At 35.1% G+C, this 24,205-nt stretch overlaps 1 protein-coding gene across 1 annotated transcript; it reads left to right on the top strand.

Moving 5' to 3' along the window:
- The first annotated feature begins 1,318 nt into the window (after nt 1-1,318).
- On the top strand, nt 1,319-3,273 carry LOC107618668 (uncharacterized). The gene is made up of 5 exons (XM_021110372.2): nt 1,319-1,420; nt 1,937-1,973; nt 2,059-2,188; nt 2,691-3,020; nt 3,169-3,273. The coding sequence occupies exons 1-5, from the start codon at nt 1,372-1,374 to the stop codon at nt 3,271-3,273; spliced, it is 651 nt and encodes a 216-aa protein (XP_020966031.1). The 5' UTR covers nt 1,319-1,371.
- The last annotated feature ends 20,932 nt before the right edge of the window (nt 3,274-24,205 follow it).

Here is a 24,205-nt window from a genome sequence, read left to right as displayed (position 1 = left end):
CTGATGCAGTTTCAAAGAGGTTTGGAATGAGGGGTAGGCTCTGGGCCTTGTGGCTTTGCCAAACATTCGCTGGTGTCCTCACCTATGCCAGTTGCTTCCTTACAGATAGTCAGAGTTCAACAGCAACCACCTTAAGATGCTGTTTTGCTCTTCATAGGTACATAGTGTTTTGCTCTTAATACGCCAGTTGCTCTTTATAGATTTGGGTTCCATGTTTCTTATTTATTTGTTTCTTTATTTACTTATTTGAAGTTTGAAATTGGATTGCAAGACAAAGAGAATGTTTGAGGAAAAGGAGTGTTACAGGTTATAGGCAGGAGAGACAGAGCCAAGCCTCTGCCATTCAAGATGGATTCTAGCGGCCCATGGGTCTTTGCCGGAGCTAATGAAGGGAACCCAAGAGTCAGATCCAAGTTTATTGCACCATGTTATTATATGAACAAGTAAGGTACTTACTCTCCTTCTTGCTTTTAAATTCAATTTTGACTATATAAAGGATTATTAACTGCTTCAAAGTAAGAGACTTAATATAATTTCATGACTAAGCTAGGTTTCTAAAATGGAAGTAAGAAATTATTACGTCTCTGCTGTGTTATATATTTTTCTGAATCTTCCCGAAAATAAAAGCAAACTAACCCATTGATCAAATTTAAATATTTTTCAAGGTTCAAGCACGCAATGTATGTTTATTCATTTATTTTTATTATCTCTCATCAACAATAATAAGAAAGCAATATTTGAATTTGAAATCAATATCTACAATTTCATGCGGCCAGTAATTCATTTATTCATGATACTATATTACTATATTCCTAGCTAGTATAGGTTTAGTGTTCACTTGATTGCAGGGCTTGTTAAGTTATTAATTAATCATACTTGTTCACTTGATTTCACTCCTTCTCTGTCTGCTGTAAGTTCTAACATAACCTTTTTAATAAATTGAGATCATAATATATATTTTCTAAATTAATTAAGCGAATGAATCTAGTCTTTAACCGTGAACACAAATAGTTAATTAGTTGTTGCTTGTATGATAAATATAGTACTCATGAAGCTACTTAATTTTAAGGATAATTTTAAGTTTTCTTCTCTCTAACATTCTTCTCTCCAAATTTTGTTGCTTTATTCTAATTATTTGAATGTGTTCTTGTTTGACAGTTGACTGAACAAAAATTGACGAGAATGAAGGTATAAGCTTTCTTGTTTGAGGTTACTTGTTTGTTAGAGTTACTTGCTTGTTTGAGGTTACTTGCTAAGATTAAAGCCTCGCTATATGTATTTGTTGCTGCAAATCAATGGCTTATTGAATTCTATTTTTGGCTGCAGTTTTTCTCATCAAATGGTTTTCCTTGCCCAAGTCTCTAATTTACAATGTTCTCTTTGCCTCGTGCTCTCTCCTACCAGGGAGCTAGCTCAACAAGTATGCTTCTTATCTTTTAATGCATAGGTTGTTGTTTCATTGATTTTAGGCTCTTTATCTTTCAAAACCAGTGTCGCACTTTGCCTATTGCTTAGTTCATTGGGATGCAGCATTACTGCATTACATTCAAATCTGTTTTGACAATAATAGATATTTCAATGTGTGTGGTAGCTTTGATTAAGTGTCTGCCTAAATGGAGTTATTCCTACTTAGTCAAAGGACTAAAATGAACATTACCTCCTTGTTATTCACATATAATTTTATATATTTGATGCAGCTTAATATTGATTAGTAATTTAGAATAGAAGCTTCTCTATTCAATTAAGTTACTCAACTTCCCTTGAAATTTGATTATGCAGGGTCCATGCCTAAGCAAAGTGGGCACTACTGTTTCTTTTATTTAGTGATGGCACTACTGTTTCTTTTATCTCTTTTCCGTTCTTACTTTTCGGTGGGTTTGGTATGAATGTGAATATGATCTTTGCTTCTTTTTTTTTTTCTCTCTTGGTTCTTCAGGAATCCGACAATATCAGAGGGTGAAAACCAACGAGAGGTACTCTGCAGTTCTAATCTGATCAAGGCACTCATTTTATGTGAACTGTTTCAAACACTTCTAAAACTCTGCAGATTTGTGTTAGTTCCATTTTTCTTGAAGGTGAGGATATAAATATGAGCATTTCACATGCTGCTGATTCTATTGGTTTGAAAGAGATACCAAGATATGAAGTTAAAATTATTGAGGAGGATGACTGGATGAAAGGAGCTCAGGTCAGTTTGCTTCTTGGTTTCTGTTTAATAGCTAACTGCTAATTGTTTGGTTTCTATTTAATAGCTATTAAATTTACTGCGTTCTTTACCTAGCATTCTTAGCCGGGGAATGATCACTTATTCATATTATGGAAAACTGTCAGTGCGAGAATGCCTTTGGTGTACAGTAGAGTTCATTTTCATTCTTACTTTGTTTCCTTGAACATCTGTGTGGAAAGTTAAATATTATAACCGTCTCTATCATATTCACATATTTTAACTGTCTTTTTTTGGTTAATTGACAGAACATATGACAGATATAAATTTTCAGAGACATTTTGATATGACATGTTCTGTACTTATTGGGCCTTATATAGGGTTTGGGGTTTAATTATTAAGTTAGTATGAAAGAGCATATTATTGATGTAATAGAATCAGTTGAGAAATTAATCAAATGAGAGTTCAGGAAAGCAATTCTAGACCTTCTGCAGTTTCATATTCACCAATAATAGACCTTTTGCAGTTTGGTGCTGCCTTTGCCATTGGAGTCGATATAGATTCACAAGCAATTGCATCAGCATCTGAAAATGCTACTCTGAATAACATCAGACCAGACAAGCTACAACTGCACTTGATTGCAAGCCAAACTTCTTCATCCTGCAGGGATGACTGGCCATCTAGAGTTGTCGAGGGAGAAAATGCTTTCGAGATAGACAGAGTCACTCACAAGGATAAATATGATGTGGTCATTGCAAACATACTTTTAAATCCTCTGTTAAATCTTGCTGATCAAATTATCTTTTCTGCAAAGCCTGGAGCAATTATTGGTCTCTCTGGAATCTTAAGTAAACAGGTAGTTTAAATGTTCAATTAATTCTCATTATCGATTTTCTTTATTCGGAATGCAGCTATCTCTTTGCTGCCAAATGCAGATTCTTGTTGGTGGAACTGCTTCGAATCACATTCTCCTCCTAAATTCATCTCCTTTGTTCCTTATGCAGGTCCAGAACTTATTACAGAAATATTCACTATTCTTAGAAGGCATAGAAGTGTCGAAAATGGATGACTGGGCCTGTGTGAGTGGCAGAAAAAGAAAGAATATATGATATCTGCTGATTTGTTGCTGTAGATGCTTGGTTTAGGGGTTTAACTTTTCTCATCCAATCATTCTTTGCCGTTTTAATGCCACCCAGAATGTTTTACAAGAAGCAGCATGTTGATGATATACTAGGAATTATAGTTGATGATCAATACATTTTGTTTGTGTTTTGAATTATATATATTGACTTGCTTGTTTATAATACTTTTCTTTTAGTTTGATAATACGATGAATTTGTTTATTTTTTGAAATATTATAAATATTCGAATACAAATTAGATAAAAATTTGTATTAAATTTATATTTATTTTGTATGAAAATAAGTTTATTTTGTAATTAGAAAAAAAATTTTTTTACCTTACTGACGGATTTACAGACGAATTTTCTGTCTGTAATCAGAGTGTGAGATGATTTTCCAAAGTTCAAATTACAAACGGAAAATCTGTCGAAAAATCCGTCTGTAATTACAGACGAAAAATCCGTCGGTAACTGGTAAAAATCCGTCTGTAATTTTTTGACGAAAAAAAATCCGTCGGTAAATAATTTCCGACGGGGCTTTTACAGAGGGACAAAATCCGTCGGTAATTTCGTCGGTAACCAAAAATCCGTCTGTAATAAGGACTAAATCTGTCTGTAAATCTGTCTGTAATAACTAGTTTTCTAGTAGTGAACGACGAGAGAGTCGATATATAAAAAAAGTTTAAAGTGAGGTAGTGGAAGGGATAAAATGACAAATGAGTAATAACATAGATAAGAGTAGGGGTGTATGTTCATAGGTTAAGTCGGATCGGGTTTAACTTGATTTGAATCCGATTCTAAAAAGTTATTGGGTCTGTTTTGACTTTATTTAAAATAAAACGGATCGACACGATATAGAATTAGTATATATAAATTTATAAATTTTATATACTAAAATAATAAAATTTTATTTTTAAAAATTAAATTTAACAAATATTATATTATATTTATATTAAAATAAATTATTTTAAAATAAAAATAATACTATAAAAAATATTAATTAAAATATAAAAGTATAATATAATATTATTAATTTTATTTTAAATATATTTTTTTATTAAAAAATAATTTCGAATTGAATCGAGTAATCCAAATTATAATCTGAATCTAATCCAAATATAGCACCAAATAAAAATAACAAACCTAGATCGACAAAATATATCTTGAGTTTGAATTAAATTTTGAGTCAGGCCGAATCTTAAATTCTTTACAAGGAAGACAGTAAAAAAAAATAATAGAAAAAAAGAGTAAAATAAAAAGTGTAAATATAAAATTAAAAAAATATATATATTAATCTAAATATTATTTCATTAAATTTGTGTCTCTATTTTTTATTCTATTGCCCTCCCCTATTTCAAATATTCAAAATCTTTATTCCGTTTAGGAACACAAACTTTTGTCATTTCATGTTAAGACAAACCAAACACATCTTAAGTTGTGTTTAATTTGTTAGTTTAAATTTTAGAAACTTTAATTATTCATTTGTCATTCAATCATTGAACTTTTTTTAATTTTTTTTAATGTTTTCATAGTACATCATTTATTCCACGTTTATGTTGACAAAGATGCATGCTTATCTTGTAACTTTCCGTATAAATATTATAAAGCTAAATATGGTAGGTAAATGCTAAAGCAGAGTGAAATATGTCATTTTAATGATGGAATTTCCTTTCTATAATTGTTAATAAATCGGCAAACACGAGGAAGATCCGATCGTAATATTTGACGGATTTATCTTTAATAAACTTAAGTCTTTTTTGAACTTTTTTAATATATACAAAAAATAAATTACAAATATATCTCGTATGGAATTTAATAATAATTATTATTTTTTTATATATATCACATATTTTTTAAATATATTTATTGGAACTCTAATTTTATTTCTTGTTTTTGTAAACTCACCACACTTCAATCTATCCACAGACGTCAGCTACCACCACCTACTCGACTCTTATCTGGTCTTTGCTGTCGCCGTTCAGCCCATCCGTCGCCGTCGGTCTCAGTCTATCTTCCGGCGTCGTTCCTATGCTCTCTTTTCCCATCTCCTCTTCTCTCTTCCCTCATCGAGTCGTCGTCAGCGCCGTGGTGCTCCGTCTCTCCCTTCATCCTCTACTTCTAAAGTTCCAATAGAGCCTCAACCTCAGATATAAATTTTTTTCATTGATTTCATTTTTGTTGTTCCTTTTATGTTCTTGTGGTATAAATCTGCTTGAACTCATTCAGTTATTTTTTTTCTACTTAGTTTTTGTTTAGGTTTTCGTATTCTTTTCTTTCATTGATTTCATTCAATTATTTTTTTTTTGTTACTGTTATTTGGTTGTTTGAATTTTTTGGGTTCTATTTGTGAGGGTTAAAAAATTTTGGAATTTGTTTTTATGATTTTGATTTCAATTTCTGTGTGTATGATTCTATTCATAATGTTCTAGTTTTTATTTGTTCTATTTGTTATTTGTTACTGCTGTTTGATTTTTTTTAGTCTGTTTGCAAATTCAGAAATTAGTATTGTGATTCTGTTTGCAAATTTAGTAGACACTAATTAGTTTTTCTTATTTGATTATAAATTCTAACTAATTTGTGCTATTTTGCTGGGTAATTAACTTTAATCACCATAAATTGCAGGAAGCATCAAATAGTCTATGAAAATGGAAAACAACTGAAATCTGCATCTAATTTGCATCCCATATAATATATTTTAAATTAATATTTTGATTGAAGCTGTTCTGGAGTTTATTTTTGTGGGTTTTCACTACAATAAACACTGGAAGATAGCAGCGATTATGATATCGGTTTGGGCTTTGCTACAAAACGAACCAATATAGCGGTGGTTTGCTTCCCAACGGCTGCAAATCAAACCAAGAAGAGAGCCCTCCAAATGTCCTGTCACTCACTCGACCAGAAGTCAAGAGCTTTGAACTCTGAATCACTTCCTCTTTTCCAGCCCTAGCTTCTCTTCGACCACCCACGCAGCGCCATTTTTGCTCATCACAGTCCAGAGTCTCCATCAGAACCATAGAACCACCACTGTCTTCCACCTTCGCCGAACAACCATCGCAAAAATCTTTTCTCTCTTTCTCTTTCCCTGTCTCATGCCTTCTCTGTCTCGATGCCGGCTATCATCTAGCGTCACCGCGACCATCTTCTTCCCCTCCTTACAATCTCGCACTGTGGGCCTGTGGCTCTCTAGCTTGCCCATGCCTCCCTCATTCCCAGTCGCAAAATCAAAACAGAGCCACTCTAGTGTTAATTCGACTCAGGTTCTCAGATCACCTTTTGTTCTCTGTTTTAGTTAATTTAAGATTAGTTATATGTTGATTATAATGTTAATTTGATTTGGTTAGAATTATTTGCTGTTGTTAGTTGAGTTTAGGTTAGAATTAGGATTTTCTTATTAGAATTAATCTTAGTTTATACATAGTTAAACATATTGTTAAGAGCTTCTTGAGTTTGAATTTCAATTTGTTTGGATATTGACCGATGCTTTGCTGAATCACTGCGAAATGCTGTTGATTTTTCATGTCATTGGTGCTGAATTTTGAATTAGTGTTGTAAAGAATGCTTGTTAGTGCTATTTTGCGTTGTTTATGCTTTTGCATGCTAAGTGTTCGACAATATGCCAAGTGTTTTGAATATGTTTTAAAGTTCTGTGCAGATATGATTTATGATAAGGACACTATGGATGGTAATATTTGATCCATTTAGTACACCCAACCTAATGAGATATGGCTTGGTTGTTGTTGTATTGTTCTGGCAGGAGAAAATTTTGTATCTTGCAATATCATGCCACAGTTAGTCAATACTACGTAGGATGGAATAGGATGGAATCAATGTTGACTTTGTGCCGAAGATTTTGTATTACTTGATAAAAGCAATACTGTGTGTGATTTCGCCATAAAAGATATAGGTGCTAGACATGAGTAAATGAGACATCTACTTTAAAGTATCTTCTGCTTTTTTGGGCTTAAAATGGGAAAAATACTGAGCTGATTGTGTTTTCATTAGTCATGTCAATCTAGAACCAATCATATTTGTTTTTCTTTCTTCTCCAGTATGTGTGATCCTATCTTCACCATTGGTCAAGATCGTCAGTGCAATTTATGGCTTAAAGATCCAACTGTTGGCAATATTTTATGCAAGTTGAGAAACATCGAGGTAGAGGTTCCACTCTCTATTTTATGCAAGTTGAAGTGAAAAAGTTAAAATGGTTGGCAAGATAGCATAAATTAATTCATCAAATTTTAGCAAACAAAAATTTTTTCTTTAACATGTGTTCTTATTATTATTCTTATTGCCAACTCATGGCATAAATATTGGTAACTTTTTTTCCCTAAAAATTTTTTTATAGGAGAAAAAAGATTGTACTCAAGTATAATCATATTTTGCACTTAATGAGCAACATGACTATGTAGGTAGCAGAAGCGAGAAAGCAAGCTTCTATCATTGAATCATATCTTGAGCAAAGAGGAGTAGATTTTTCTGAAGGATACATATCTTATAAAGTTGTACTTCCTAATCCTAAATTATGGTATGATTTTGAATCTTATAATTGTTCCTATAAACTGTGTTAATATCTTCTAATATTTTCATATATAAGAGAAAAAAATTAGAGTTTGTAAAAACCAAAGACCCAAGTTTACTATTGTGAATCTTGATATGGTGGAATGGAATATTTTAAAGTCTATTATTTTCAATAATATGATATTATTGAAAGGGAAGAACAAAACATTGTTTTAATTTCTAAATGATGAGAATGAGGTATTAGATAATGATAAACATGATTCTAAAGAGCTAGAAGAAACACATGAGAACCTCATTAGCATTATTTAATGTTTCCAAATCAGGCTTCTTTGCTAATAAAATAAACTGCTTGGCTTGTCGGTTGGAACTAAAGGCTAATAAGTATGTGTTGGGTGAGTTTCTCGAATTTAAGGACAAGCAAAAAGATCTTCCGACTTTGAGTTAAATTAGAAGATCTAAAGTTGAAACATATTACAGTCCAAAAGACATGCATGTTTGGACTCGGTAATCTTTTGGAAATAAATTATAAATTATTCTTTTGCTTTCCAATGATATTTAGTTGTGTAAATAATCCCTTTCTCATACAAAATTTATGAATCAAAATAAAAAATTAGGGTTGTAAAATTTTGATGAGAGGGTAAGATTGACTTTCCTAATAGATTATTTATAAATACCATTAGGAGGCTTATTACTATTTATTAATGTTTATGTGTTTCTAGTTCCAACATTGTATTTCATTTGTAACATAGTCTAAATTGGTAGCTACCTATCTTTAGTGGGTGGAGGAAGCTTTCTTTACTTTCATTGTTATAATTTGCTATTTTGCTACCATATTAGAAGTAGATTTAATAATTATCATAATCACATTCAAGTCTCGTAAATCAATATCAAGATCTCTTCCTAACGGCCTAATAAAAAGTCTTAATCTCAGGCCGTAATGCTCATACCATATCATACAAAGCTGGAAAACCTCCACAGGAAGTAAGATTACTGCCTTCCCAGGCCTACAAGATTAGACGAAGCTAGCTGGTCACCTGCTTTCGGTAACTCATGCGAACTCTCTCCCCGTGTATACACAGACCACGACTAGAGCAAGCATCCTTGCACACTACTTAAGAAATTAGGATTATATATTCATCTTTTGAGATTGTTGAAGAGATGGAGGAGCCTGTGGAGGCAGAGAACTATGGTGGTGATGATGAGCCTTCAGTGATGAAAGCCATTATGAGAGAAAGTTCTCAGCTTCTCTCTATGCCTTCAATGGAATATATAATGCCGAATGCTTGAAGTTGAAGCTTCAGTCAAAGAACATAAAAGGTAAAACAAAAATTTCAGATCAAATTAGCAAGCTCAGGAAAGCTTCAGCAAGAACAAAAATGAGATTAATAACGGAGAAGAGGAAAAGATGAGATTTATTGTTTTGTTATTCCCTGGACCTACCTAATATTTTCTAACTTACAATTAATTTTATCATTTTAGTAACTTTGGTGCATTATTGCTGATATACGGTAATGAAAATAAGCAAATAATTTCTAGTGATTACGTTGTAGTATATTATATTTTGTTAGTGTATGATATTCATGCTTTGCAGGTTTGTATTGCTAATGAATTAAACCTAAAATTGCTTTAGTTAAGGTCTTTATGAATAATTATCAAGTTTTTTGCTGATATACTTATTTTGCTTTTTGGATTTTTGGTGCCATATAGTATATAAACTTCTATTCTACAGGATGAACTCCTGGATATTATATGTTTCTAAGAATTCTGATATGGTTGATACTTATTACTGTAAATGGTAGCTTGTGGCTTTTTGAACATTGTATATCAACATATGTATAGTTTCTTTGCTTTCATTTCCATATGCTGCATTTGTTCACTCTATTATTTTATACTATTTATTTAAAATTCATGCAGGAGAGGTTTTATTTTGGGGATGAGGTTCTACCCTTGTTTGAGACTGGTATTCTTCTCTTAAACTAACGGTTGAGTCAGCTTCCGGATGCTAATAATGTGAGTACTCCTGAGAGTTGTTGTATTTTATCCTGAATTTTTTTTATAATCTTATATAGCAGATTGTGGCAGTTTAAAACTGCCACAATTTTTTTAAAACCAACGTGCAAGATAGAGGCGATTTAAAACCGCCACAATTTTTTATAAAAACCTATTTACCAAGTAACGGCGGTTCTGCAACCGCCGCAAAATCAATTATCTGATTTGTTGCGGTTGTTGATAAACCCCAATTTTGTGGTTTATCTTGTGCTTAATTTAGGGGATTTTATCATCTTTTCTCACATTTATTCAATGAAATAGCATGGTTTTGTGAATTTCTCCTAATTTGTGTTTAAGAGTAAAAACATACTTTTTAGGCCCAAAAAATTGATAAATTTAATTCACTTTAATTCCATTCGATACCTTGATATATTTGTTAAGTGATTTTAGGTTTAGAAGGCAAAGATTGGGTTGAAGGAATGAAGAAAAGCATGCAAAGTGGGAGAACTCATGAAGAAATGAAGGAATTGCTAACCTGTCAATTCTGACCTCTTTGTACTAAATCGATCATAACTTGAGCAACAAAGGTCCAAATGAGGCGGTTTTAGTTGCGTTGGAAAGCTAACATCCGGAGCTTCAAAATGATATACATTTCATCAAAGTTGCCTTGCATTTAGGCAACGCGCATGCGTCGCCCATGCGTGTGTGAAGCAGGATCAGCGTGGGCCGTTTTAAGCAACTCGTGGCCAGTGATTTCTAGCTCATTTTGGGCCCAATCCAACTCATTTCTGATGCTATTGAACCCAAGGATTGAAGAGGGAATGAACCAAGTAGTCATAGTTTAGTTTTCATTATGTTTTAGAGTAGAATTCTAGAGAGAGAGGCTCTTTCCTCTCTCTAGATTTAGGGTAGAAATTAGGGTAAAGTTAGGTTAATCTCTCTCAAATTTATCTTTCAATTCTTGTTTTGATTTAGTTTTCCCTTTTAATTCCTTGTTATTAACCTTTGCTCTTCTAGTTCTTGTTGTTAATTTCTCTTTCATGTCATTTTTATGTTTATGAACAATTGTTGGATCTCAATTTCTTTTGATGCAATTTTATATTTCTATGTCTCTTGATGTTTGCCTTACTTGCTATTGTTGATTTCTTACTTTTGTTAGTTATAGCTTTTATTAATTCTTGCATTTTATTATGTTTATTTTTATTGCACTCTAGGTGTTTGATAAAATGTTTCCACTAGTTTTTGTGTAGTTTTCTTGACTCTTGGCCTAGGCTAAGAGAATTGAGTAACTTTAAGTCATTGGATCTCAATGAATTGGTGATTTGAGAACCCTTAGTGGTCAATTTGATAACCATTGACTCTAGCCTACTACTAAGTCAATTAGTAGCTAGGTTAGGACTTATGGATTGATGTTGATCAAGCCTATTTGACATACTTAATGCATTGAGGTAGACATTATACTTACTTCAAGCATAGGAGTAGACTAAATAGGTTGGTCCCTCATAATTGTTAATATTTGGTTTGTAGACAAGGATGGTGATCTCAATTACCTATGTCTAGCCAAGAGTTCTTCCTTTCTTTTATTAATTCTTGTTATTTACATTTCTTGTTCCTTATTACAAAAATCCCAAAACATTCCTTCATAGCCAATAATAAAGCACTTCATTGTAATTCCTAGCGAGACGACCCGAGGTTTAAATGCTTCGGTTAACTTTCATTAGGATTTGTACTTGTGACAACCAAAATCTATTAAAATTTGAATTGAGCATTACTAGTTGGTTGGGAACTATACTATCAACGGAATTATTTTAAATGAAATTCCTAACCATACAATAATCCTCTTTCAAATTTTTGGCGCCGTTGCCGGGAAATTGCAATGGTGTTATATTATTGGCTATTGTAAATATGTGAATATGTTTGCCTTTTGCTTGTTTGTTAGTTTTTGTTAGGTTTAGGGCTTGTTGCTTATTTTTGTTAGCCTTTGTTTTCATTTTTCCTCATGAATTCTCACCCTTTTGGCTATGAGTGTGGTTACAACTATGTTGTAGGAGATGGAAGCTACAATGACAACATGCATCAAGGATGGAACAATCAAAGATGGGAGGAGCCTCAAAGAATTGATCAACCTTCTTGGCAACAACCTCCTCCGGTTTCTTATGGGTACAATCCAACTCCTAATGCATACCAATCTAATGTATGTTGTGACCCTCATTGTGATTGTCAACCACAACCACCACATATGTATGACCCCTTCCCTCAACATAGCACTCAACAACCCTACTCACAAGCCCCATACCACCAAACACCTCCATATGACCCTAATCCTTATCCACCATAACAACCACCTTGTGAACCATATGAATCATATATAGAACCATCCCAATTCCATCACCAAAACCCTCAAGAACCACCACCTCACTATTCTTACCAAGATGCACCTCCCATGTATGATAACTTTCAACCACAACCCTCCATGGAAGAATACTCATATCCATTGGTCCAAGAGCAATATGATCCTACTTATGTTAGTCAAGTAGAACAAGAGCTAATGAATCGCTTCATGGAAGTAATGGACCGGCCTCAAGCAATCATCCGTCAAAAAGAGCAAGAGGAAGCCCAAAAGACGTACGAAGATATCATGGCTAACCTTGCCAAAATTAAAGCCACATTGGACTCATGGGACTCATGCGACAAGCAAAACACCTCCATGGATGAATGTGAGAAATCAACTGAAGAGTGGAGTAGGAAGGAGATTTTAGAATCCCAACATGAGGATAAGGAGAGGGGGTATGTCTTGCAACAAGTGGAGGAGGAGGAGATTGTTGAAGAAGAAGAAGTGGTTGAAGAGCTAGAGGAAGTTGAACAAGAGGTGGATTTCAAGCCTGAGAACACTTCCACACCAAGTGATATTATTGATGATCTTGTGGAAGTTGTTGAACCTTCTTCTAATGAGCTTGAATTTGATGTTGATGAGGGTGTACAACCTCCAAAGCATATCATGATTGAGGACTTTGAAGAGGTTGATCAAGAGATGGATTCAATCATTGAGGAGTTCCTATCTATAATTGAATCATCTCCCATTGGACTTGACATTGAGATCAAAGAAGAAGATGCACAACCTCCCTTGCCCTTGGTAAGCAATTAAGAGGAGACTAAATTGGAAGAAAGCCACCAAGAGGATGAGGTTAAAATCTAGGAAGCTTGTAAAGAGGTAGAGGTAATCAAGGAAGAGTACAAGGGAGTGGAGCTTGCAAGATCATTGGAACCACGCCTTCCTAAGTCACCATCCTACACAACATTCAAGTGGGTAAAATTCTTATCCCTAAGCTTTACTTTCTCACTTGAATATGGTTTAATTGAAAATGATGGTCAACTTAGAGCTCTTTGTGGATTTAAGAGTAGGAGAGAGTTATGTAGTGGTTGGAAACATCACTCTAAGTTCATGATGGTTGCATGCTCAAAGTTGAATAGCAATGGTTGGTGTAGAACCAAATTACATGGGTCTAGGAAGTTGTTTGGAGGCTTCATTGAGAATTCGGCTTGTCTACCACCCAAGTAGAACCATGATGATCAATTAGAATATGGGTGTGAAAATAAGATATGGGATCCCGGATCACAACACGAAGACCAATTTTGGGAGCTCATATCTTGGGGAGAACTTCCCCCAAGCTTGGTGAAGATGGTTGGAAATTCTGACAACCAATTGAGGAGCAAGCATTCTTGGAGGTTCAAGGATGAGTACAAGCACAAGCCACCATAACAAGGAGCTTCCCAATAGTCTAACTTAGGGACTTAAACTAAAAGTGCTAGGTGAGAGACACCCTACCATGGTAAACTCTTTCCATTCTCTTGTATATATAATCAATGAATGAATTAGGTTGTCATTGTTAGGTAGTTTTCTTCTTCGCATATTCTTGTTTTAGTGTTTAGGTTGCTAGTTTGTTTGATTAGATTTCTTCCTCAAGTTGTAGAATAGTTGTTGTTAAATTGTATTTTGCTTGAAGTGTAAGTTTTTTTTTGTTTTGTATTTGAAAATTTTTCAAAAAAACTAAAAGATTTTTGTTAAATTTGAATTTTGGTTGCTTTAGAGTGCTTATAGGTTAGGAGAGTGCCCTGTTTCTGTTTTCTATGTAAAAAAAAGGGTCACCCCACGCTTAAGCGTGGGCGATACTTATGCGTTGTATGCCATATGAGGACTCCTGGTACAAAAACCAGAGAGTTGTACGGGAATTGTGTTGCCTTTGTGTGAATAGCACAATCTAGACCCACGCGTACACGTGGGCGACGCTTACGCATCACCTGCACTTTTTGCATTCCACGCGTACGCGTGGACGACGCTTACGCGTCGCTTGTACCTCCTGCAATCCACGCTTAAGCGTGGGCGACGCTTATGCGTTACCTCGCGCCCTGTTTCTTCTCCTTTCTTTTTCTTTCTTCTTCCTTCTTCTCTCCTTCTTCTTTCTTTCTAGCTTTCTTCTTTTCTCTTTGGTGTACGAAATTGTGATCATCAATGGCATCAACAACTTGGTATGCACAATTGTAATCTCTACTCTTTGTCATAACTCCGTACAACTAACCAGCAAGTTCACTGGGTCGTCCAAGTAATAAACCTTACATGAGTAAGGGTCGATCCCACGGAGATTGTCGGCTTGAAGCAAGCTATGGTCATCTTGTAAATCTCAGTCAGGCAGATTCAAATGGTTATGAAGAATTGATAATTAAAAGATGAATAAAATATAAAATAAGATAGAGATACTTATGTAATTCATTGGTGAGAATTTCAGATAAGCGTATGAAGATGCTTTGTTCCTCCTGAACTTCTGCTTTCCTATTGTCTTCATCCAATCATTCATACTCCTTTCCGTGGCAAGCTGTATGTTGGGTTTCACCGTTGTCAATGGCTACCTCCCGTCCTCTCAGTGAAAATGGTCCAAATGCACTGTCACCGCACGGCTAATCATCTGTCGGTTCTCGATCATGTTGGAATAGGATCCATTGATCCTTTTGCGTCTGTCACTACGCCTAACACTCGCGAGTTTGAAGCTCGTCACAGTCATCCCTTCCCAGATCCTACTCGAAATACCACAGACAAGGTTTAGACTTTCCGGATCTCAGGAATGGCCGCCAATAATTTTAGCCTATACCACGAAGGTTTTAATCTTAGATTAGAAATCCAAGAGATACACATTCAAGCTTGTTTGCATGTAGAACGGAAGTGGTTGTCAGGCACGCGTTCATAGGTGAGAATAGTGATGAGTGTTACATAATCATCACATTCATCATGTTCTTGAGTGTGAATGAATACCTTGGAGAAGAAATAGACTTGATTTGAATAGAAAAATAATAGTACTTTGCATTAATTCATGAGGTACAACAGAGCTCCACACCTTAATCTATGGTGTGTAGAAACTCCACCGTTGAAAATACATAAATAAAAGAAGGTCTAGGCATGGCCGAATGGCCAGCCTCCCAAAGAGGGTTCAATCATCAAAGCATGATTAAAAGATTGATCCGAAGATGATTATACAATAGCAAAAGGTCCTATTTATAGAAAACTAGTAGCCTAGGGTTTACAGAAATGAGTAAATGATGCAGAAATCCACTTCCGGGCCCACTTGGTGTGTGCTTGGGCTGAGCATTGAAGCTTCCACGTGCATAGGCTTCTCTTGGAGTTAAACGCCAGCTTTTGTGCCAGTTTGGGCGTTTAACTCCAGCTTTTATGCCAGTTCTGGCGTTTTGACGCCAAAATTTTTATGCTGACTTGGAACGCCGGTTTGGGCCATCAAATCTCAAACAAAGTATGAACTATTATATATTGCTGGAAAGCCCAGGATGTCTACTTTCCAACGAAATTGAGAGCGCACCAATTGGGCTTCTGTAGCTCCATAAAATCCACTTCGAGTGCAGGGGGTCAGAATCCAACCGCATCTGCAGTCCTTTTTCAGCCTCTAAATCAGATTTTTGCTCAAGTCCTTCAATTTCAGCCAAAAAATAACTGAAATCACAGAAAAACACACAAACTCATAGTAAAGTCCAGAAATGTAATTTTTATTTAGAAACTAATAAAAATATAATAGAAAGTGACTAAAATATACTAAAAACATACTAAAAACAATGTCAAAAAGCGTATAAATTATCCGCTCATCACTCTTCTTTCTTTCTTACTTTCTTCTTTTCCCTCTCTTCAAAAAAAATAAAAAATAAAATAAAATAAAATAAAATAAAATAAAATAAAATAAAATAAAATAAAATAAAATAAATAAAATACTAAAAAAAATTTAATAAAAAGATTCACTTTTTATTTTTCTCATCTTTCATTTTCTTTTGTTTATTGCATTTGCATACTTTTATTCCTTGCATTTTAATTTTGTTTTTATAGCCTGTTCTTATTTTCTTTTCTAAATTTCTTATTTTAATAATGGTGTTGAATTCTCCTACTCAATTGTTGAGAATTTCTTGGTTAGTTTTGGTGCTTCTTGACTTGTTTGATATTGACGGGTGATGAAACTTTTAAAATCAATGCTTAATCTTTTATGATTCTTGCACCCTTTGTGCATTGATATGAACTTCTATTATTTTTCGTAACCCGTTCTTTCTTGTTTGAACTTGATACTTCTGAGTGCTCTTCATGCTTTGACTTTACTCTTGCATCAAGTATTAGTTGATATGCCTTAGCTTATATTGTTTTCTCACTTATATGTTGTAGCTACCATATAGTTGAGAATCATACTCTTATTTGGCATTAGCCCCCGCCTATGTTCTATTGCTTTGATATCTTTGTTGTAGGCTTAATTTTCTTTCTTTTTCTTTCCTTTTAGGTTGGCCACCAAAAGAGGAAAAGGAAAAGCTTCAAAATGGGGCAACAAACAAGTCCCTCTGCACAATCTTTTGAAGGAACTCATCAGTTGTAGCAACCCATCCACCCTACTCTTCTTTGCAAGCACCGAGGACGGTGCAATCTTCAAGTGTGGGGAGGTCGTCCGACCGATCTCCATGGGTAACCACTTCCTTTTTCAACACCAATGTTAGCTAGTTGTTGCATTGCATGATAGGGTGCATGTTAGTTAGAATTTGTACATATTTTACTACTTCTTTTTATGTTAGGACTACTTGGTTAGGGTGATGATTTCTTTTCCAAGAAACTGTTCTAGGGCACCCTACCAATTTGAAAAAAAAAAAATTTGATTGAACTTGCTTGAAGAATTTATTTTGGAACATGATTTTTGAGCTAAGAACACAAGCATGTGAGTTTTGAGCCCAATTGCGTGGTTACATCATATAACCACTTATTTTCATTCTTGTGTGTATTATTTTCTTTCTATGATTGTGATCTTTGATTTGTTTGATTCTTTATGTCCATTATTCCATGTATGAATGCATTTATATGATTGAGGCCATCATTTCATTTAGCTTACTTACCCAAATGGGCCTATGATAAACCACTATTTTATGGTTTATCTTGTGCTCAATTGAGTAGTTTTTATCAAGTCCTTGCACACTTATTCATACTAATTGCATGGTTTTATATTTTCCTTCCTAATCTTGTGCTATGATTCAAAACATGTTTCCTGGGCCTTTAAATTACTAATTTTAATCCTCTCTTATTACCATTCGATGCCTTGATATGTGTGTTAAGTGATTTCAGGCTTTACAGGGCAGGAATGGCTTAGAGGATGGAAAGGAAGTATGCAAAAGTGGAAGGAATACAAGAAGTTGAAGGAATTGCTAAGCTGTCCAGCCTGACCTCTTCACACTCAAACGGTCATAACTTGAGCTACAAAGGTCCAAATGACGTGGTTTTAATTGCGTTGGAAAGCTAACATCCGGGACTTCACAAAAATATATAATTTGCGATAGCTTCCCCGAAGCCAGGCGACATGAACGCGTGGATCACGCGGACACGTGACCTGGCAAAAACGCAACCCACGCTAATGCGTGGACGACGCTTCCGCGTGACTTTGCAGCGACCTGTACGTACCGGGGGCGATTTCTGAGCTATTTTTAATCCAGTTTTTGGCCCAGAAAACACAGATTAGAGGCTATAAAGTGGAAAAATCAATCCATTCATTCATAGAACATAGACAATAATATACAACATATATATTCATAATTTTAGGTTTTAGATGTAGTTTTCTAGAGAGAGGGGCTCTCTCCTCTCTCTTAGGATTTAGGATTAAGATTAGGATTTAGGATTTCTATTATGATTAGGCTACTTCTCTTCAATCACAGGTTCAATGTTCCTTAAATTTATTTTCTACTTTTATTTATTCTATTACTTTAATTGTTATTTGTCTTTTCAATTTGGTTTATGAACTCCATGTTAGGATTGATTTTCTTAATTAATACATATTGAGGTATTTCAGATTTATAATTGTTTTATTTAGTTATTGATGCTTTTAATTAAATTTAGATTTTTCCCCTTTTGGCTTTGGTTAAGTAATTGGTGACACTTGAGTTATCAAACTCAGCAGTTGATTGGAAATTGGGATTGCTGATTGATTTGGATCGCTCTAAAGCTAGTCTTTCCATATGAGTTGACTAGGACTTGAGGATCAAATTGATTGGTCCACTTGACTTTCCTTTATTTAGTAAGGGTTAACTAAGTGGGAGCAAAATTCAATTCTCATCACACCTGATAAGGATAACTAGGATAGGATTTCCAGTTCTCATACCTTACCAAGAGATTTTCTAATTATTAATTTATTTTTCTTGCCATTTAAATTACTTGTTCCTTATTTCAAAAACCCAAAAATACACCTTTTCTCATAACAAATAATAAACACACCTCCCTGCAATTCCTTGAGAAGACGACCCTAGGTTTAAATACTTCGGTTATAAATTTATTGGGTTTTGTTACTTATGACAACCAAAGTTTTTGTACGAAAGGATTCTCTGTTGGTTTAGAAACTATACTTACAACGCAATTATTTTTATAAAAATTCTTTATCCGCAGAAATCAATTCGTTCAAAATGGTGCCGTTGCCGGGGAATTGCTAACGTGTGCCTTATTATTGATTTTTGTAAATATTTTATTTTGCTTGTTTATTTCTTTTTATTTTTGTTTTTAATTTTTATTAGTTACTATGAGTTCTCACCCCCGTCGATTTGAGTTTGGTTCTAATGTTGTTGAAAGGAATGGAAGCTATAACAGGAACATGCATTAAGGTCGAAACAATCACAGATGGAAGGAGCCACAAGGATCTGATCAACCCTTTCGGCAACAACACCTTCCAAGATACCATGGACAACGACCATCTTACAATGCATACCAAGACAATAGTTATGGTGGACCCCTTCGTGACAAACCACCTCCACCAAATTACTATGGTCAAGAGCCATTCCGAGGTGCATATCAAGATGATAGATATAGTGGACCCCTTGTAGTTACCAACAAGCTCCATCATATGCCAATGAACCACCTCCTCAACATAGCTTTGAACCACCATACTCACAAGCCACCTACAACCAAACACCCCCATATAATCCTAACCCTTATCCATCCCAATTCCAATCCAATTACACCCAAGAACCACCACTTCCATGTGCACCATGTCCATATCCATCGACCCAAGAATCACAGGCTCGTCTCAAGGAAACAGTGGAAAAATTTCATGCAACCCTTCACCAACTGGAGCAAGCGATCAATCGATTACCTTTCCGACGTTCGGACACTCAAGGAACCCCTATGGCTTCATGTAGAGAATCTACTGAAGAACCCAGCATGAAGGAGAAGCTAGAAACTCTGGTGGACAGTGAGCAGCATGAATTTGTATTGGAACAATTGGAGGAAGCCATAATCATTGAAGATGAATAAGTGGTCGAAGACTTAGGAGATGCGGAACGTCCATGGGAGACTCAAGTCACAGAGCCCCCTTCTAAGGAGTTTGAATTTGATGTTGAGGAGGGTGTACAACCTCCAAGGCATATCATGGTTGAAGACTTTGAAGGGGATGATTAAGAGATGGATTCAATCATTGATGAATTCTTATCTACATTTGAATCCTCTCCCATTGAACTTGACATGGAGATTAAAGAAGAAGAAACACAACCTCCCATGCCCTTAGTGAAGAATGAAGATGAGATCGAGCTACCAAGAGGAAGAGGTTGATATTGAAAAAGCTTGCAAAGAGGTGGAAGTTGTCAAAGAAGAGCACAAGGGAGTGGATCTTGAAATCACCTTGCCAAAGCTATTTGAAACCTTCCCCACAAAGCCATTACCATCCAATACAACATTCAAGTCGGTAAAATTAGAGCTTTCTCATTCCACTTGAATATGGTTTACTTGAGACAGATGGTCAACTTAGAGCTCTTTGTGGCTTTAAGAGTAAGAGGGAGATGGTTAGTGGTAGGAAATGTCATGCAAGGTTCAATATGGTTGCATGCTCCAAATTAAAGTACAAAGGTTGGTACAATTTTCAATTGAATGGGTCTAGGAAGCTGTTAGGATGTCTCAGTGAGAATTTAAATTGCGTGCCACCCGGATGGAATCATGATGATCAACAAGAAGACGGGTGCAAAAGTAAGGTCTGGGACCCCAAAATTCAGTCTAGAAATCAACACTCTTGGGGCCTTGTCACTTGCTTTAACTTGCTTGAAGGCTTTTTGCGCCTAGTTTGGGATTCCGGAGGCCATTGGAATTACAAACATTGGTGGGGATTCAAGGATCAGTTCAAGCACAAGCCACCATGACAAAGAGTTCACCAAATGTCCAACTTAAGGACTTTAACTAAAAGTGCTAGGTGGGAGACAACCCACCATAGTATGATCGTTCTTTTTCAGTCTTAGTTTTATTTTATTTTGTTTTATTCTTAATTTTATTTTATTTTATTTTTCTTGGTGTTCATTCATAGTACCTGCATCAGCATTTGCATTCTGCAATCTGCATTAAAAAAAAAGCACGCACGCAATGCGTAGGCGTCGCTGACGCGACCGCGTCATAGGTGCATCAAGAAGAAAAGAGAATTGAACAGAAAGTCACGCGAAAGCGTGGCTGGAGGCGTGCCTTAGGCACAGATATGCCCACGTGACCGCGTCGCTGACGCGCTCGCGTCGTTTGCGAAATAGCCTCCCCACGCGTCCGCGTCACCCACGCGATCGCGTGGCCCTGCAAAATCGACGTAAAGAGGTGTATGGCAGCAAGTTATGGTGGAGTAGGGCTAGAATGATGCTAGAAGCACAAGCCTTACCACGCAACCGCGTGCCCCACGCTGCCGTGTCATTTTTCAAAATATGGCCATTCACGCGATCGCGTCACCCTAAATTTTGGCAAAATGAGTTTGAAACAGAGAGTCGCGCGAACACGAGGCTACTCTCGCGCCACTCACACAAATCAAGTCACGCGACCGCGTGACCCACGCGTCCGTGTCGCATGCGACGCACAGTTTATCCAGATCAGCGCCAGAATTCCTATCTTTTCTTCTCCAATCCTACTTATCTTTCTATTATCATTCTTTCTTCTTTCTTCTATCTTTTCTTATTCTTTCTTCCTCCTTTCTTACTTTCTTTTTCTTCGTTTATTTAACTTCTCATCCTTCTTCACTTTTATTCTGTTTTTACTTAATTTATTTGCATACTTTCATTCATTGCATTTTAATTTTTTGCATTTTTTTTTCTTTTCTAAGTCTATAATTTTTCCAATGGTGTTAAATTTTCTTATTCAACTATTATATCTTTTCTGGTATTATTCTGGTGCTTAGTGACTTATTTTCCACTATTGGGTAATATTATTTAAGTCAATGTTGACCTTTTCTGATACTTGTATTCCTTTTGCATTGACATGAGCTTCTACTATCTTGCATTACCCACACTCTCTTCCCCTTTGTTGCAATTTTTGCACTATTGATATGCCATTTACTTCTACTGTCTTCTCTCTTGCATGTTGTAGCTACCATGTAATTGAGACCCTCATTATTTGGCATTAACCAACCCATGTTTTATTTGTTTTCTATCTTTGTTCTTGGGTTACTTTTCTTCCCTTTTTCTTTCAAGATGGCCACCAGGAAGGAAACCGGAAGACGTTTACATGGGAGAGACACACAAGTCCATCTGCACAATCTCTAGAGAAAAGCGTCAGTTGGAGCAACCCGTCCACTTGCACATCTCAGCATGCACCGAGGACGGTGCAATCTTTAAGTGTGGGGAGGTCGATACCGATCTCCATGGGTTAGTTATTTTCTTCTCAACACCAATATTTTATTTTCTTCTCAACACCAATATTTTATTTTCTTTGTTTGTTCATTGTTGCATTTGCATATTTGTTTGATTTTGTGCATATCTTACCACCACTTGGTTAAAGTAATATTTTCTTTTTCAAGAAACTTTTTATAGCATGCCACTAATTTGAATTAAAATTTTTGTTAAAACTTGTTTGAAGAAATTTTATTTTGGAACATGGTTTAGAGCTCGAACACATAAAACCAGTGAGATTTTGAGCCTACTTTTTGGTTGCATTTTATCAACCAATATTTTATTTTTGGTGTGTATTTTTTCTCTCTAAAATTGTGATCTTTGTCTTGCTTAATTCTATATTTCCATGGTTTGATGTATGCATGCACTTATATGATTGAGGCCCTTTGTTTCACTGAGCTTACATACACATATGGCCTTACCCTTTCATTATCCTTTGCAAACCAATGTTGAGCCTATTATACCCCTTTGTTCTTTACTTTAGCACATCATTAACTCTAAGCGGAAAACAATAATGTCCTTAATTTGAATCATTAGTTAGCTTAGACTAGTGAGAGTGCTCATGAATTAAGTGTGGGGACATTGGGATTAAAAACAGTTGGTTTGAGAATTGGGTGTTGTATATTCTTGAGAAAATGTGAAAAAGAATGTTGATGACATATTTATGCATTCAATACTTTAATCATATGTATTGAGAAAAACAAAAGAAAAGAAAAGAAAAATAGAAAAAAATATAAAAACAAAAAAAAAGAGAGAAAAAGAAAAGAAAAAGAGCAAATAAGTAAAAAAGGGGACAAAATGCCCCAAAGTAAGTGGTGAAAGCAATGCATATGTACTGTACTTGAAATTATCATGCATGAATATGTGAAAAACATGGTTAATGGATAGTCAGATGTGGTATTATGATTACATGGATTGTCTTAAGTTAGGTGGGAAAAGTTTAGGTTAATTAAGGATTCAGATTTTAGTCCACTTGGCCAAATACAATCCTACCTTGACCCTAACCCCATTACAACCCTTAAAAGATCTCTTGATTTGTATATTCGTGCAGTAAACTTTTGTTGATTGTTAGATGAAGAGCAAGCCTTAGAAAGAAATATTAGTAGAGAATTGAGAGATCGAACCTTAAACACCTGAGCGATTAGAGTGCATACACTTCCGGTGAGAGTTCGATGCTCGATTCTTTGTTTTCGGCTTCATGAGCTGTTTTCTTCTGCAAGTTTACTTATACTTTATTTTGTGATTTGAATTAGTGAAATCCAGTTCATATTTGTTCTTAAAAGATTTGTTTACTTTTAACTAAGTAGGAAAAAGCATTTTGCATGTAGTTGCATTCATATAGATAGGTTGCATTTCATACTTATCTACCATTCCTCTTCATCCTTTATAGCTTCTCTTGAGCTTAGCATGAGGACATGCTAATGTTTAAGGGTGGGGAGGTTGATAAACCACTATTTTATGGTTTATGTTGTGCTCAATTGAGTGGTTTTTATCAAGTCCTTGCACACTTATTCATACTAATTGCATGGTTTTATATTTTCCTTCCTAATCTTGTGTTATGATTGAAAACATGTTTCCTGGACCTTTAAATTACTAATTTTAATCCTCTCTTATTACCATTCGATGCCTTGATATGTGTGTTAAGTGATTTCAGGCTTTACAGGGCAGGAATGGCTTAGAGGATGGAAAGGAAGCATGCAAAAGTGGAAGGAATACAAGAAGTTGAAGGAATTGCTAAGCTATCCAGCCTGGACCTCTGTAGCTCATGTTATAAAGTGGGAGAATCAATCCATTCATTCATAGAACATAGACAACAATATACAACATATATATTCATAATTTTAGGTTTTAGATGTAGTTTTCTAGAGAGAGAGAGGCTCTCTCCTCTCTCTTAGGATTTAGGATTAGTATTAGGATTTAGGATTTATATTATGATTAGGCTACTTCTCTTCAATCACAGGTTCATTTTCTACTTTTATTTATTCTATTACTTTAATTGTTATTTGTCTTTTCAATTTGGTTTATGAACTCCATGTTAGGATTGATTTTCTTAATTAATACATATTGAGGTATTTCATATTTATAATTGTTTTATTTAGTTATTGATGCTTTTAATTTAATTTAGATTTCCCCCTTTTGGCTTTGGTTAAGTAATTGGTGACACTTGAGTTATCAAACTCAGCAGTTGATTGGAAATTGGGATTGCTGATTGATTTGGATCGCTCTAAA

Source organism: Arachis ipaensis, chromosome B9, assembly GCF_059453495.1.
Source record: "Arachis ipaensis isolate K30076 ecotype BB chromosome B9, ASM5945349v1, whole genome shotgun sequence".
In the NCBI taxonomy this organism is placed as follows: domain Eukaryota; kingdom Viridiplantae; phylum Streptophyta; class Magnoliopsida; order Fabales; family Fabaceae; genus Arachis; species Arachis ipaensis.
Note: the sequence above shows the minus strand (reverse complement) of the source record. Positions and strands in the feature narration are given on the sequence as shown.